The 16119-nt window shown below is 43.6% G+C and overlaps 1 protein-coding gene across 5 annotated transcripts in view; it reads left to right on the top strand.

Annotated features, from left to right (window-relative positions):
- Window positions 1-16119, top strand: part of Grk5 (G protein-coupled receptor kinase 5) — a 200544-nt gene that overhangs the window by 116946 nt on the left and 67479 nt on the right. For 3 of the 5 annotated variants that reach the window (XM_050148699.1, XM_050148688.1, XM_050148695.1), the window contains one exon: window positions 11698-11810. The exons of 1 other annotated variant lie outside the window; for it this stretch is intronic. In XM_050148699.1, coding sequence (XP_050004656.1) covers window positions 11698-11810 — 113 coding nt within the window. Of the gene's footprint in view, window positions 1-8014; window positions 8223-11697; window positions 11811-16119 lie in introns of all 5 variants that reach the window. One more of the 5 variants, XM_050148706.1, reaches the window with a different exon arrangement.

The raw sequence follows: 16119 nt of genomic DNA, 5'->3' as shown, positions 1-16119 counted from the left end.
ATGGCATGTGCTACCGTGTCTGGCTAAATTGTATTTTTGATCAACCCAATTACTTTTCCCCCCAGTTATCCTCCATGTTATGTCACCCCGGAGGAGTGTTTTTAGGTTTTCCATCAGTTAAATATCCTTTTCAAGGCTGTCAAGAGGAAGAAAGGAGCAGAACTAGGGAGCAGTATCAGCTGTGAGGAAACTTATGGGGTCTAGACAATCATGAGATATGTGGGATTCTTCCAGCAGAAAGAGGCAAGGAGAAGCATGTGTGGGGTTCTGCCTACATCTATTCAGTGTTTGTATAGCTTAGAAAGCTTTAGTCTAAAATAAGTGGTGTTTCACAAGAAGTGGTACTGCATGCTGACAAATTGATTGTGCTCTTTTACTGAGATAAAAATGAAAATGCATGAGGCATTTTACTTTCTTTGCCTCTGATAATTAAAGTGTCTATTTGGCTCCTTGCAGAGAAGGCCCCTGAAGATTTATATGAGACACCTGTGTGGCATCCATTACTGGTGTCTAGACTGATAGAGTAGATCTGCCTTGTGGTGTTCAAAGTGTCACATCCCAGGGAGGAGGCTAGAATAGCCTCCAATGGGGTCTTTGTGCCAGGTGGGTGGGAGTCCTTAAGTGAAGATCTTGAAAAAAATTTTTTTTGTAATATAATTTTTTATTGAAAAAAAAATTTCCGCCTCCTCCCCGCCTCCCATTTCCCTCCCCCGTCTCCCTTTTCCCTCCCCCTCCTCTCACTCCTCTCCCCCTCCCCCCATTCCTCTTCCCCTCCCTCTCCAGTCTGAAGGGCAGTCAGGGTTCCCTGCCCTGTGGAAAGTCCAAAGTCCTCCCCCCTCCATCCTGGTCTAGGAAGGTGCACATCCAAACTGGCTAGGCTCCTTACACCTGTCAGAATGGCTAAAATCAAAAACACCAATGATAGCCTTTGCTGGAGAGGTTGTGGAGAAAGGGGTACCCTCATCCATTGCTGGTGGGAATGCAAACTTGTGCAACCACTTTGGAAAGCAGTGTGACGGTTTCTCAGGAAATTTGGGATCAACCTACCCCTGGACCCAGCAATGCCACTCTTGGGAATATACCCAAGAGATGCCCGATCATATGACAAGGGCATTTGTTCAACTATGTTCATAGCAGCATTATTTGTAATAGCCAGAACCTGGAAACAATCTAGATGTCCTTCAATGGAAGAATGGATGAAGAAAGTGTGGAATATATACACATTATAATTCTACTCAGCGGTAAAAAACAATGACTTCTCGAATTTTGCATGCAAATGGATGGAAAAAGATCTTGAAATTTTAAAGAAAGATTTATTTATTTGGGGGACCAGAGAAATGGTTCACCTGTTAAGAGCTCTGGCTGCTCTTCCAGAGGACACAGGTTTGATTTCCAGTATACACACAAAAAAAAATCTTATTTTTTAAAATAAAGATTTATTTATTTTTATTTTATGAGTATGGGATTTTTGCCTGTGTGCATGTAAGCACACTGTGTGTATGTCTGTTCCTCTCAAAGGCTAGAAGAAGGAGCTGTATCCCCTGGAACTGGAGTAGTTGTAAAACTCCATATGTGTGATGGGAGCCAAACCTGGATCCTTTGCAAGAGCAGTTAGTGCTCCTAACTGCTGAGCCATCTTTCCAGTCTCTTGGAATTTTTTCAAGTTTTAAAATTACATTTTATTTATGGTTTGGGGTTTGCACATGCCACTCTACAAGTGTAAGATCAGAGGGCCACTTGCAGCAGTCAGTTCTCTCCTGATTCAGGTTATCAGAGTTGGTGGCAAGTATCTTTACACTCAGAGACATCCTGATTGCTTGGGGATCTTGAAGTTTTAATAAAGGATTTGCCTTTATTCACCTGATGCTCATATAGGAGGGACTGTTTTTCCTATAAGTCTGAACCCTAACCCTGGCCCAGCATAGGGAGAAATTTGGAATTACATGTATTAGCATGCAGCCATTCAATAGCTACTTTTGCATTGGGTTTTATTTCACCTAGGCTGGACTCAAACTTACTAGGTGTGTAGCAGAAGGTGATCCTGAGCTTTGATTTCCTATTCTACTTCTCAAGTGCTGGAATTACAGGTGTGTACCATCATGCCTGTATCATGTGGTACTATGGATTGAATCCAGGGCCTCACACGTGTTAGATAAGCATTAATTCAGCTAGAACTTCCTCCTCACTTCTCCTCCTCCTCCTCCTCCTTCTTTCTTTCTCTTTTTTTTAAATGCAGGACTTCATACTGTACCCTAACTGACCTGAAACTCACCACATAATCCAGGCTGGCCTTGAACTCCTGGCAATCTTCTTCCTCAGCCACACGATTGTCTGGCCCTGTATTATTAGACCTTAATCTGTTCATTTACTGGCTCAGCAAATGCTGTTGCTCATAGCTCCATGTCTGGCTGTGCTAGGTGTTTGGTTGTGTGAGAAGCGAGGTAGTCTAGTCCCCTGCTGGCTCTGAGGTAGGCCAATCCTGTTTATATTTCTGTCCTGTTGGCTTAAAGACTCTCCTCCGTGTAGGTCCCAGCACAGGAATGTGCTGGGAAATGCAATTCCAATACCCCATTAAAGCCAAACATTGACTTTGGGACACTGGGGATTTGAAGACTCTCCCTTTAAAGGAATACCAGATTTGTTTGGACAAAAGAAGTATAAACAGGATCCTGGTGAGTAACTGTTCTTTGGGCTGCTACCGCTCTTTAATCAATCGTATATTGGTCATCTCATAAGAATGTAGACTGTTCCAGGCACTACAGGGAGAAGATAGTAAGAAAGAGAGGGCTTTTAGCTTGGCTGATGAGCGAGGCTGCTTCTTGGGACAGTAGCCAAAGGCATCAGGCAAAATGTAAGTTACACAACCCTGTGTGGTTCATTCTGTGGAACTGAAGATTCAAGGAGGTAATGTCAGGTTCAGTTTTCCGTAGCAAGACTGGAGAGGATCATCCCAATCATTCTTTTAGCTCGTCTAGCCAGTACATGAAGCTGCTGTTTGACCTTCCAAGAATGAGGGCTGAGGGGCAGACTGAATTTCATGCTAAGTCTCATTTCTTTGCACCAGGTTGAGAAAGAATTCTGAGTTCCCATTGGTGAAATGACTGCCCTGAATGCACAGGCCAAGGCTGTCTGAGTCCAGTTGGGAATCATGTTGAGGAAAATCATGTTTAGGGCTGAGAAATTGCCAACCCAGAGACATCAGGTCATTTGGTAAACCATCATTACTTCCACCTTCCCAGGCATTCTCTTCTCAAGCTTTTGGCTGTGTAGCTGTTAGCCTCACTATATGCTGGCCAGTGGCCCAGGAAGAAGTAGGGACACCTGGTCAGGGGTGTGGAGGATAGTTCAGTTAGTTTGTGGAGGCTGATATTTAGTTGGCTGCCCTCCACCATTTTCTGGCCTGGCCTTCCTGTAGTTTGTGTTATTAGCTCATTTCTCCTGGTGAAGCCAGTCTGGGCCCTGGAAAGGCAAAGTGGACCCAACTTTGGAAGAATCAGAGCCCCACCTGGCCTAAACTCTTCCCCAGTAGGCTTGCGTAGCCAGAAGGGTGTTGTCATATTAGAGTAACAGAAGTGCTTAGAAAAACATGATGCTCCAAGAAGTGCAGTAACCACCCTTGGCTCCACAGCCATCTGTTCCCGGGCTTAGAAAGCTGAGGCTCCTCAGCACCCAAGGTCATCAGAAAATATTACCTTGAAGCTCATGTTTACAGACGTAGGAGGAGGGCAACAGAATGAGCTTGAAGATCTCAGGGGTTCTGATGTCACGTCCACCAACAAGACAACCTCCCTGTGGCACTATCAAAACAGGAAAGTTCATGGATGATGGACTCAGGGTCATATAAGGTCAGAGGTGGGGCCAGAGGCAAAGTACAGTTCCCTGGTCCAGCTCTGTGCTCTTCAAAAAGCGTCAAGCCAGCTGGGCTCAGGTCCACTTTTCTTTGATCCTGGGGGCTCTGCGCCATTTTGGTTGGTTTTTTTTTTTCCTTTTTCTTTTTTTTTGCAGTGAGTCCTGGGCATTCATTGGTGCCTGCCCTCAATGCACAGACTAAGGGTGTCTGAGTCCCAGTAGCTCTGACTGGTACCTAGAATCCAGCAAGCCACCTGGACCTCTTTCATTGCTGTTGGATAGGAGGCATATTAGTGACAGTTAACCATCTGGGATGAACCTTATTTCCAGCAGATTGACCATGGAGGGGTGCAGAGGAAATGGGCCTGAGATTTGGAAGTAGGATTGTTTCTTTCATTAGTTTGCTCATTCATTTTACATATACACCTGTGCTGCTGTTTGGGCCGTGTACTGTTGAGGTGCACAGTATTGAGCCAGGTCTTATAGGAATATAGTGTTGGTAAACTTTCACAAAACATTCATTCTGTCCCAGTGCTGATATTGTCTGCCTGGGTGTGACCTGGGCATTGCAGTCTAAAACTGTATAGGTCTGAGTAGAAATTTCGTTTCAAGAAGAGAAACAAACAAGTAAACAAACAAAAACAATAGAAAGAATGCCCCTGTACCTGGATGGTATCCCTAGGATGGTTGCAGCAGGGCCCCAGGGTAGAGAACAGCAGTCACCCTAAGCCACCCTGTCCTTGGTTGCTCTGTGGCAGCCCTGGTCCCAAATTGCTGGGAGGTTCTGCTTCAGGCTTGCAAAGTAAAATAGTTCTGAGCACTACAAGTGTCCCACGTCTTGAGCAAACTTGGACAACTGACAGTCACAGATCTTTGCTTTCCAGGCTCTTCACTGATTTTTCAGCTGGAACTTTAGAAGTGTTGTTAACCTCCATCTGTGACAATTTTAACATTTATAAAAGTAGAAGCAAGCACAGGTCATGCATTTGTGTTTGTCCTACTTGCACCCAGCATTCCAAAGAGCCAGCACTGATACACCAGGTAAGTCGTTTGCCACCAGGTGTCATGTCCTCTGAGTAGTTTGCAGAAATGAGGCTTTCAGTCACTGAGAAACTTTGGGGTAGAGGAAAGCAGTTCAAATCCAGTGCTTACAAACTCTCCTTTACACACTGGCAAGAAAGAGAATCAGATTTGGAACTTGATTCTGTTTTGAGCTCTTCTTAGAATTCTGGGCCCATCATCCTAAGCTGTTCCTCCCATTTCTCTCACCCTACCTCTTAATTTACCAGCTCATCATCCCATTCCCACTATGAGGAAATATCTATATTCTCTGCTTTTCTATACTCTAAAAATGAGGAGGAGGTTGCTGCCTGGCTCTGGGGTTATGATATTTTAAAGAGGCCCCAGTGTGAACGCTGTATCTCCACACTCCTGTTAGTATCAGCTCTAGTCCCTTCCTGGATTTCCAGGTACCTTCCTGATGTACTTGTACAGGCAGGCATTCTTCCTTCCCTCTGCCTGTTCGCACCTGCTCCAAAAGCTGTTGATCTTGATACATGGCTTGTCCAAGTCCCACCAACCCTGTAAAACTTGGGCTTTATATTTATGATATTTTGAAGATATGTGCCAATCACAGGCATTAGTAAAGCTAGAGGCTGGAATGAGAGTCGCAGGAAGATGAGTTTCGGTGAGAGTGTGTTTGTGTAATGTGTCATTTTTATTTATATAAAACATCATTTCTGAAGTAATCAGAACCTGCTCAGTTGTTGCTGACTAATTACCAAATGTTTCCCTTTCCATGCTCCTTTCAAGGAGCAGACTGCGAGGAACTGCCCTTTTGCAGGAAGTTACCATGCCTCTCCAACATCATAGACTATTTTTCCTCAGAGAAAAAGCCAGACCGCTTTTTCTAGTTTTGGCAAGAATTTCTGAGAGAAGGCTGATTTCAAATCACCTTTTCTGTTTATTGTATTATACCTGTCACACGGCAGAATGGAGACTTGTGAACTTTAATCCATTCTCCACATGAGTTTCCCCCTGTAGGGACTATGAGGAACTTATCTCATTGCCAATAACCTGATGCATTAGGGAAACAAAATCAAATGAAGTACATTGACTTGGGTATCTAACTGGAGGAGAAATGGCTGCAGGAATCCATTTTAGAGCCCCTCCCCCTTCATTTACCATAACATGTGGTTTCATTTCAGAGGGCTCCGGTGTTAGCATTTCCATTTCCTCAGGAAGCCACATTTCATTCTTGCTCTTATTCCTGAAATGGAACGTACATTTTCCTTGGCTCGAGTTCAAGGAGTGCCTGGGGCAACAATGAAAACAGTTATAAGCAGGTTTCAGTCATGGTCACTCCTCCCCACGCCACCACCCATGGGTGTTCCTTGCTTGATCCAGAAGGGTTGCCAACAACTCTCCCAGAGCCAAGGAGGGTGTTGGGTAGCCACTGGGTTGCACTCAGGTCTTGTGGCCATCAGAGGGGAGCCCTGCTGTCCTCTATGCCTGTGTTCTTGCTTTCTGTTGGGAGATCTGGTTGCCCTCTAAGTGCCCACATACCACAGAGTCTTAATTAAGAAAGTATGTTCCCATTTCATGTAACTGGAAAAGAACGAAAACAATGACAACATTTATTTATCTTCACTATCAATATCATTCCTTTTTCTCAGTCTTAAAGGAATTATCTGGGTTGTAAGTTTTGACCTCAGGCATGAGCTATTGAGAATGTAGCTTTTTTCAGAGAGAGGGTTTCAGTGCAAGCAAAGCTGGTAATAGAGCCAAGCCCTCCCAGAATATGGACCCAGTGGCTCAAGGACAGAGAGGTAACTCTGCCCGAGAGCCTGCTTTCATGTCACCAGGAAGTCAAGCTTCTTTTCATTGGTTCCATTTACTTACCTTTCTGAGCCTTCAAAGCAGTAAAAGCTATAATTTCTATCATCTGTCTTCCTGGAACAGGACAGACCATGTGCTGGGATTGATGGGGTGCTCCTATGTGTTGCTGGTAGCCCTGGTGGCAGCAGGTTAACTCTGATTGAGTGTTCTATGGGGCAGCTGAGCCTCAAGAAAGGGACTTAGCCAAGACAACCTAGTTACCCAGGGCCACTTAATGTCTGTCAGCATTATTTCTGTAGGTAGTTGGGTAATCCTGTTATAGAGGAGCTGCCTCAGCCATTGTGGTCTGTATACACTGTTATCATAACCTCCTGCTGTGAAAGACAGCCATGACATAGATATACACACCTGACCGAGGAGCCAAAGGATAGAGGTAGCACTCAGATCCCAATATATCACTAGCTCCGTAGGAGTTTTCACCTCGGGAAGCAGCCCTGTTTGCCTCCGGAATAGAAGGATTCGGAGCTTAGATATTTCTGATCTTTTAAACTGATCAGCAGTGGATATATAGTTTCTGGAATCTCTGCAGATCCAGGTTTATGATAGAGGAGGAAGCAGTACTTGCTTGTGAGTGGTACAGGAGCTTGCTGTAACAGATCACTCAACATGCAAAGATTTTGTACATAGGCTTTTATTTTGAGTCATCTAAATACTTACTGTTCAGGGCCGAAAGGCTTATTAGTCAGCCCATTTTTGTTGTAATAAAGTAAAAGCTAAAATAAATTAGCTTAAAGGTAAAGGGGAATCCATTGGTTTATCTAACTAAAAAGTCCAGCAGTAGAACACATGACTTTGGGTATGACTGAATCTAGAACTTGTGTGTTATCTGGGACACTGCTCAACTAGATGCAGCTGCAGCTTCATTCTTTGTCAAAAATGTTACCCTTTAAAAAAAAATAGGGAGGCACCAGAAGCACTAAGTGTGTCTCCTGCTAAGCCTTTACGATTTCAGGAAAAGAAGCCCTATTATGATGGTTCACACTTTTAATCCCAGGACTCAGGAGGTAGAGGCATGTGGATCTCTGAGTTTGAGACCAGCTTGGTAGTAGTAATTCTGCTGTCTGGTAACTACAGACATACTTAGACCCTCACAACCAATTTACATAGTGTGGATCCAGATGCTTGCTCATGAGACACCTCATATTCTATGAATACTAGGCAGTCAGGTGTTAAAAGGCTTACACGGGAAAGTGTGAGTGGTGTAAACTTATATACATGCATCTCTATACATGTTGGGCTGGAAATTTAAGAGTATTTCTCCCTTTAGGAGGGAAGAACTATTCCACATTGGAGCAGCATGTTCAAACACAGATGGGCTCCATCTTGGGAATTCCTGTCAGTCTGAATGAGCCTGGGGATCTCTAGTTCCTGGAGGATGCAGGCATATCCTTGCTTGGAGTAACACTGCCCTCAAGTGAGGCCACAGTTAGGATTTTCTCATTTTGTGGCTGAAGAAACAAGCTCAGAGAACTCAGGTTGTGTGACTAATTTCTTTTTCTTTCCTTTAGTTATCTTTATTGAAATGTTACTGCTTACCTGCAAGTCACCAATTTCAAGTGTATAAGTAAATGATGTTTTATACAATCAATTTAGTCATGACATGGAACATTTTATCCATACCCAAATCATTCTCATGCACCTCTGCCATGAACTTCCTGCTTTCTCATCATTGTTCTGATTTTGGTCACCGTGGATTTGTCTTTTTTGAGTTTTAGACTTATAGGATCAGCTGTGTATGTGTTTCTTTTGCTTCCAGATCTTGGACACACACAGTCACTCTTGGTTTCATCCATAATATGTTTGCTGCTGATGTCTATCTGTGCAGTGTGAGTGTTAAGTTGTATTTGATTGCATTATTGTGGCATCTCATGGTTTTTCCTGTGTTTCTATTGATGTATGTTCTTTCTAGGGGTTACCAGACTCTGGAGGGTTTGGTTTCAGCTGGAATAGACTTGGCTTTCCTGACTTCATACCTGCTTTCCTTATTATTAGTCATATGCTCAAGTTTCAAGGATGTTTTCATTACTTATTAGCTCTTCCTTAGGTTTTTCAAGACAGTAGACATTTCCTGGATTTAGGAAGGAAGCAGCTATGTCAGAGGAATCAATTCTGTATCACATTACATTGTAAAGGGGCTGGACGCCCAAGGGCTGGAAATGGATTAATGTGATCAAATTGTGGCCCTCTACCTGCTTTTGTAAATAAAGTTTTATTAGACATAGTCATACCCATAGATAATTCATACAGTGCCAAGGGGACTTTCGTTGCAACTCCATTATTGAACAACTATGACCCAAACAATATAGACTTCAAAAGCTAAAATATTTACTATTGGTCTTTACAAAAGTTTACCAACTTTTGCCTTAGATTTATGGAGGGAGACAGACACTAGATTAGTAATTACCACCAGAGGTGGAGAAAAGCAGAGCTTTGGACTGGGTAAAATTGAGCTTCAATGTTGGCCTTGGAGTCCTTCTTGAGACTTCTAATCATTTGTGAAACTGGCAATCAAGTAGGGCTGCAGTCTATGAAGGGACTTTCAGTACCTGGTCATTCTGATGCCTTTATTTAGTAGACAAAGAAACTGAGGCCTAGAAATTCAGGCCCATGATTACTTGGAGTGACATGTGAGACTGCTCCTGCCAGTACCTTCCGTCTATAGTGTCCTTAGATTGTGAGAGGCTGGGTCAGGTATTGCTAGGGGAAAGTTCTGAGAACAGGGCCTTTGGTCTTGTTGCACCCTCTGTTGGTTGATGTCTTGGCAAATGTCAGGCTGGCCTGGGAAGATGGAGAGGGAAGAGGCTTGGTGTGCTGTGTTTGAACATAGATATTGAGACAGCTACAGTTATCACCAGGTAAATTCATCCTCCTACACAACATGACTTGATGATGCTTGTTCCTTTCTTCCTTGCTCCTATCCCCGAGCACCTTCCACTTTCTTTAGACCATCTCTTCAAGTCTGCTCTGTGACATCTTGTAGTGGTCTCATACTCTGCCCTGAATTAAAGAAGTGACCTTTAAATTGAAAGAACCTTCTAGTGCAGAGAAGCAAGAAGCCTTTGAAGAGAGTTTGATGGATATATGTCTACTCTTTGTAGTTACTGTCAGATATGAATGCCCAGGCCTCAGGCTGGGCTTTAATGTCATGGAATTAAAAAAAAAAAAGTATCATCAGTCTTAAGTCCTCAGCACTCTAGAGATAAGCAAGCCTCTTTCCAGGAAGTTCTAGAAGCAGCTCCAGGGCTAAAGACACATGCCCTAACCTTAGTGGCTAGGTCCAGGGCATGGGCCACTTTCTAAACTTATGGCTGTGGCTGGTAAATAGACCTCCAATTTGGCTATTACTGAGCCAAGTGCCCATGCTTGACCTTATCATTATCATTGTGGAGAGAATGAAGGTTCTGATTGGATTGGGCTGTGTCGTTTGCACTCTCTCTCTCCTCCTTCCTCCCTCCCTTTTTTCCTTTCTCTTTTTCTCTCGAGACAGGGTTTCTTTATGTGTAGCTCTGGCTATCCTAGAACTTGCTCTGTAGACCAGACTGACCTCAAACTCACAGATTAGCCTGTCTCTGCCTCCTAAGTGCTGGGATTAAAGGTGTGTGCTACCACCTCCTGGGTGCATTTGCTCGTTCTTGAACCTGCCATTATAGCTGGAAGACAGGTGACTCTGATTTGCTAGGGTTGAGTCACAAACCATTTTCAGAACTTGAGAAGCACCAGCCTCCCCAAACCAGAAGGTTTGGTGGGGACTTTTTCGGACTTGGGGAGAGGATGTTCCCTAGAAGAGAAGATGGTGTAGAATAAGAAGACTTACATCTGGGCTAATAATAGGTTCCCTTGCTAGTGAATGGTTGTCCTTGCTTCATCACTGCCTAGGACTTAGCCCTTCCTTTCCACCAAGTTGCTTCCAAGCTCTTTTATTAGTTTGAGGGACAGCTGCGGATTGGAAGGTTGGAGCGTCTGGGATAGCATGGTTCAGTGGTCATTTCCTCAAGCCTCCTCTGCCCAGGGAAAGCTCAAAGAATCTTAAGTGTTATTGCTGGGAAAGAATCCTAGTCCTAGCCCCAAATATGTGCTTTGTTTTTCATAGGAGGAAAAACAAAGAGGGTCAAAGAGAGGATGGGGTGAGCCATTGAAATAGTAAAACATCCAGTGCTTGCGCTCCAGCTCCTGGCTGGGGTTGGGTGGTTCACCTTGTTTTTTCTTAAGGACCCTCTTGGTGGCTGAGTGGCTGAAGGCTCGACACTTCCTGTTTCTATGCCTGTTCATATAGGAAATGCAGTTTTTATTTGAAGCATTCATTGTGTGGGCTTTTCTCCAATTGTTTAAAAATGGAAGAAAAAAAAACCAAAAAACCCAGTGCAAAATTGTATATACTAGGATGCTTTGAATTATAAGTAATTTAGGATTTTTTTCAAACTGCCCTAAGAAATCAGTTTTTCAGATTTGCTGTGGGCTGCAGGCATGGTTTGGTCCAGAGATCTGGACATTACCAGGGAACAACTCTGCTTCTTGTCATTTTTTCTGCCCTCCTGGTTCAGCCCTATTCTCACAGCCGCTTTCCACGCAAGGTCCCAGACACTGTTGTAGGCACCGACTTCTGGAGCAAGAGGGAGTACTAGCTGCATTTATATAGGCCATGAGCCTGACACCTTCACCCAGTCGCCAGAATCAGGCTTTTTTTTTTTTTTTTTTTTCTTGTTGTTTGGCCAGAGAAGAGCCATAATTGCCAGAACCACTCATGACTCTGTATAGAAGTCATAATACTGAAAAACAGCTAGGTTGGCCTGGCACCACTCTCTGTTTTAGACTGCTGTCCCTCTGTCCAGATCCTATGAGATAATGGCTTACATCCACCATTATCTGGCCTCATCTATCCAGAGTTCTTGACACAATTGTAGAGTAACTGCCTAGTGCTCCCTGGTCTCACCACACTTTTTTTGTCTCCAGACAGAGATTACTGCAGTCTATGTGACAAGCAACCAATTGGGAGACTGCTTTTTCGACAGTTCTGTGAAACCAGGCCTGGACTGGAGTGCTACATTCAGTTTCTGGACTTAGTGGTAAGTCCCTGCCAAGTGGCCCTTGGATTTTCAGTGATCAGCAGTTGGTTTTGTCAGAAGGAAATAAAGATAAACCTGATGGTTTTGAAACCAGAAGTACTTAAACTCTTGTTGCATGAGAAGCTCTTGGATGCTGTTGCCCTTCCTCCAGCTGAGATGCTTCATGTAAAACACTCAGCTAGAATCTTTGTCTACCAGTTTACTGTCTATTTCTCCAGGAAATGCAGACTTTTGGCTTTTGAGTTTCTTGTTCACCCCATTCAGCAGAGCTTCCTGAATACAAAGGCACCATCAGTAAACTCTTGTTCAGTGAGTGCCCATTGGCTGTTTCCAGCCAGCCCTCACTATATCAGGTGTCTGTGCCTGATGCTTCCAGGACTTCCTTCAGCTGTGTTGTGTCTCATTTGTTTAACAAAAGCATAAGTTTTAAAGGAGATTATGAAAATTCTCAGGAGTTCATTCGCCTTTGATCAGGATGGTCAAGACCCCTAAGTCCATCGCCTAGACAACTACCCTTTGGATTTCTATTTGGGGATGGAGATTAGGGACTTTAGGTGGCTGGGTAAAGCAATAGGGAACCCATGTGAAGGGAGTGGGGTAAGCTTGGATTTCCTGTCAAGGACAGAACCGAGATACTATTGTTTCTTAGAGACTCACATGGCTTCTATCTCTGTTTAGGCTGCTTCCCCACAGGGCTCAAGTTTTTATGCCTCTTCAGAGTTTCCCTATTGTCTCTAAACCAATAAGCAAAGCAACTAGGGTAGACATCTCCATTGAAGTTCCACCACCTCTACCAAGTCAACATACCCAACACATGGAACCATTTCTCCCAGGTCCTCCAAACTCTCAGCCCCAAGAATGTACCTGGCTCCCCAGTTACTGGAAGCTGAAGTCTTTGCAGTGGCCTTAATTGATCCGTCTTCCTCATTCTTTGCCCATGTTCAGGGACCATGTGCTCTGCTCCTTGACCTCTTGATCCCTTTTCAGGCAGTGGCTTCTGCCTCAGTCCTGGTCCTGACACAGGCCCTAGCATCTTTCACTTGAATGATCAAGCTAGTTCTCGACCATGACTGGAGATTAAAAACACATGGGAGTCTTAAAAACTACCAGTGCCCAAGCTGAAACCCAGACTAATAAATTTGAATCTCTGAGAGTAGAGCCTGTTTTTTTTTTTTTAAACTTATTATGGAATGTTCAGTCTACTAAAAAGTAAAAGTCAGCTGTATAATGTAATGCATCCTCATGTGTCTCTCTCCTCACTTAAACAGTATTGGCCCAGACTTCCACCCTCCCTTCAGCTGTGGCTTATAATAATTATCAACTATCAAAATTGTTTCATCTGTGGAGTTTTTAGTATGTATCTTTAAAGAGTAAGGGCTCTTTAAAGCAAAATAAAACAAAAAAAATGACTTAGGGTTTATGTCTTAGTGTTCTATTGTGGGAAGAGACACCATGACCATGACAACTTTTGTAAGAGAAAGCATTTAACTGGGGGCTTTCTTACAATTTCAGATATTTAGTCCATTATTATTATGGTGGGAAGGGAAGCATGGCAGCATGCAGGTAGGTGCTGGAATGTAGTTGAGAGCCACATCCTGAGAGAGAGGCAAGCGCGCGCGCGCGCGCGCGCACACACACACACACACACACACACACACACACACGAGACACACTTCCTCCAACAAAGACCACATGTCCTAATCTTCCCCCAAGTATTGCCACTCCCTAATGTCCAAGCATTCAAATATATGAGCCTATGGTAGCCATTCTTATTCAAACCACAACAGTTTAGGATGTGGTTCAGTTAGAGCTCTGACCTAGTATATACAAAAAGACCTGGGTTCTATCCCCAGCAATGCATAAAAACAGCACATACAAGAAAAAAGAAAGAGCCAGGTGGTGATGGTGCATGCCTTTAATCCCAGCACTCAGGAGGAAGAGGCAGGAGGATCTCTGTGAGTTTGAGGCCACCCTGGTCTACTGAGCTAGTTCCAGGACAGCTAGGGCTGTTATACAGAGAAAACCTGTCTCGAAAAAACAAAAAGAAAGAGAAAAAGAGAAAGAGAGAAAGAAGGAAAAAAACCACCACAATACTGTTATTATAACTAAAATTTTCTTTATTATCATTAAATATGAATGTATAAATTTCTGATTCTCTTGTACACTTTATGAGTTTGTGTTTTGCTATCTGTAGAACTGAGCTGGGTTTATACCATTTGGTTTTTCTCTTCGCTCCAGGCTCCCCCATCAGCACCTTCTGTGATGGGTCTGTTTTCTAGAGTAGAGGAACTACTACTCCAGCAGCTGCTTACTTACTGGGCCCTCAGTATTCCTTGCAGATTTCTTATGTGTGTATTTGTGTGTTCATGTTTGTACCTGATTGCTCAGAGTAGTCTTAATTCCTTCCAGTGGGGAGTATAAGTTATCTGCTCATCTTTCTTTATGAGACAGCAATATTCAACACCTAAATCTGTTGAGGGGTGAAGGGTTACAGCATGGCAGCATTCTAATTTTACTCTTCTTCATGCTAACTGGAGCACTTTCTTTACTTCTTCTATCGCTATCTAACAGTAACTGAGTGATGAAAGCTTTTCCTATGTTTATGTTTCAAGACGCCCAGTTTGGGTTTGGGGGATAGTTCAGTTGGTAACATGAAGATCTCCCACCTACCTTAAAAAAAAAAAAGCTGCTGGCAGTGTGCTCTTATCATCACGATGCTGGAGAGGCAAAGACGGATGGATCCCTGGGGACACTACCAGTTAGTCTAATCTATTTGGTGAGTATGAAATTCAGTGACATACTTTCTCAAAAATCAAGGTGAAAAATACCTGAGGAACAAACCCGAAATTGACTTCTATCTAGCCTTCATATGCTTATACATATACATACACTCTTTCCAAAACACAGCAAATCAAGAGCTCCAAATTGGCTCCGTAACACCATCAATAGTGGTAATACATGAGACTCGTGGCTTTAACTGTGTGGTATGTATCCCAGTGCACTGAAGTTCTTGTCCTTATTTCTTCCTGGAATCACTGTTGGCCAGTGGGAACCTCCCTTGGAGCACTTGTGGAAACCAGGATTCACTAACAGTTCCCTTGCTGTCTGCAGTGACAAAATTCTGGATCCATCTTGTCCTATACCAAGAAGCCTGGTTCCTTTGCCTGGAAAGTGACCTTTGGGAACCACAACTTGACACTAGGGGTACTCGTTGTAACCAGATAAAACATCATTTCTAGCAGGTAGTAATGTTTTTTCAAATCTCCAGGGACTTTATTGTGTATCTGGGGTTGGAAAGTATTGATGTCAAGCTAATACCCAGGCTCTGAGGATGGCTTACCAGATTAGCCACCAGCAAACCTTTGCTTTCCCTTTAATTCCCAGCCTTCACAGATGTTTTTACCACTTGTTGGAGCTCTGACTTGCTAGACTAAGTTAAGTTTCCTGGACCTGACTGTCTGAACCCCTCTTTCTGCGACGCCACTCCATGATCTCATTTCCCTGGCAGGTGCCTACTTGCTCTCCTGGCCCTGTTAGAACCTTTCCCACCTCATTTCCCCTCTTCTCCGAGTCCTTGCTTCCTATGTACACATGTTATTACACTGTACTGGCAGATGGTTAGTAACAGAAATGGTTGGATCCAGAGATAGGATTCTGGATCTAGCTCTTGTGAAACTGTGGGCAGGCATTAACCTCTCTGTGTGAGGGACTCCTCTTTTCCAGGATCTTTGGTTATGGCCCTCAAACCTGAAGACCACTGGTCAGGAATTAACCAGGGCCCTCTGTGTGTACCCACCTACTGCAGTCACCTGGACTATGTTTTGGAGAGTCCTCACTTTGGCCTCATTTGCCTTTCTTTAGGGACTCAGACACTGTGACCTACAACACAGCTTTCACTTGAGCCAGGATGAGAAGCCCTAGTACCAAGCTCCTCATTAGTCTTTAGCATTTCATTCATATAACAAAAATACTCTTTGCTGGGTAGAGTTTTAGACATTTGGGACAAATTGATAGAATAGCCTAAAATGTCTACACTTGTGGTGTTACCTTCTAGCCAGGAAAGGATGTGCCCTGTGCCATAAGCACAGGAGGACAGTGATTTTTACGTCCTAAGAAAGTGGTAATTGGGGTGGAAAAAATAATCAGAACAGATTACAGTATTGGGAGTAAGGTAAAGGAAGCCTGGTGGTAGCATTGAGACGAGTGGTAAGCATGGGTAATCTTGCAAAGGTAACATGCGATTGAAGATTAGAAGGAGCTGGAGCTAGTAGGTAGAAAGGGCATTTCGGAAAGGGAACCTGCTGTAAGA

Source organism: Alexandromys fortis, unplaced genomic scaffold, assembly GCF_014885135.2.
Source record: "Alexandromys fortis isolate MF-2015 unplaced genomic scaffold, M_Fortis_MF-2015_v1.1 scaffold_16, whole genome shotgun sequence".
In the NCBI taxonomy this organism is placed as follows: domain Eukaryota; kingdom Metazoa; phylum Chordata; class Mammalia; order Rodentia; family Cricetidae; genus Alexandromys; species Alexandromys fortis.
The sequence above is the reverse complement of the archived record's forward strand: the minus strand, read 5'-3'. Positions and strand labels throughout refer to the sequence as shown.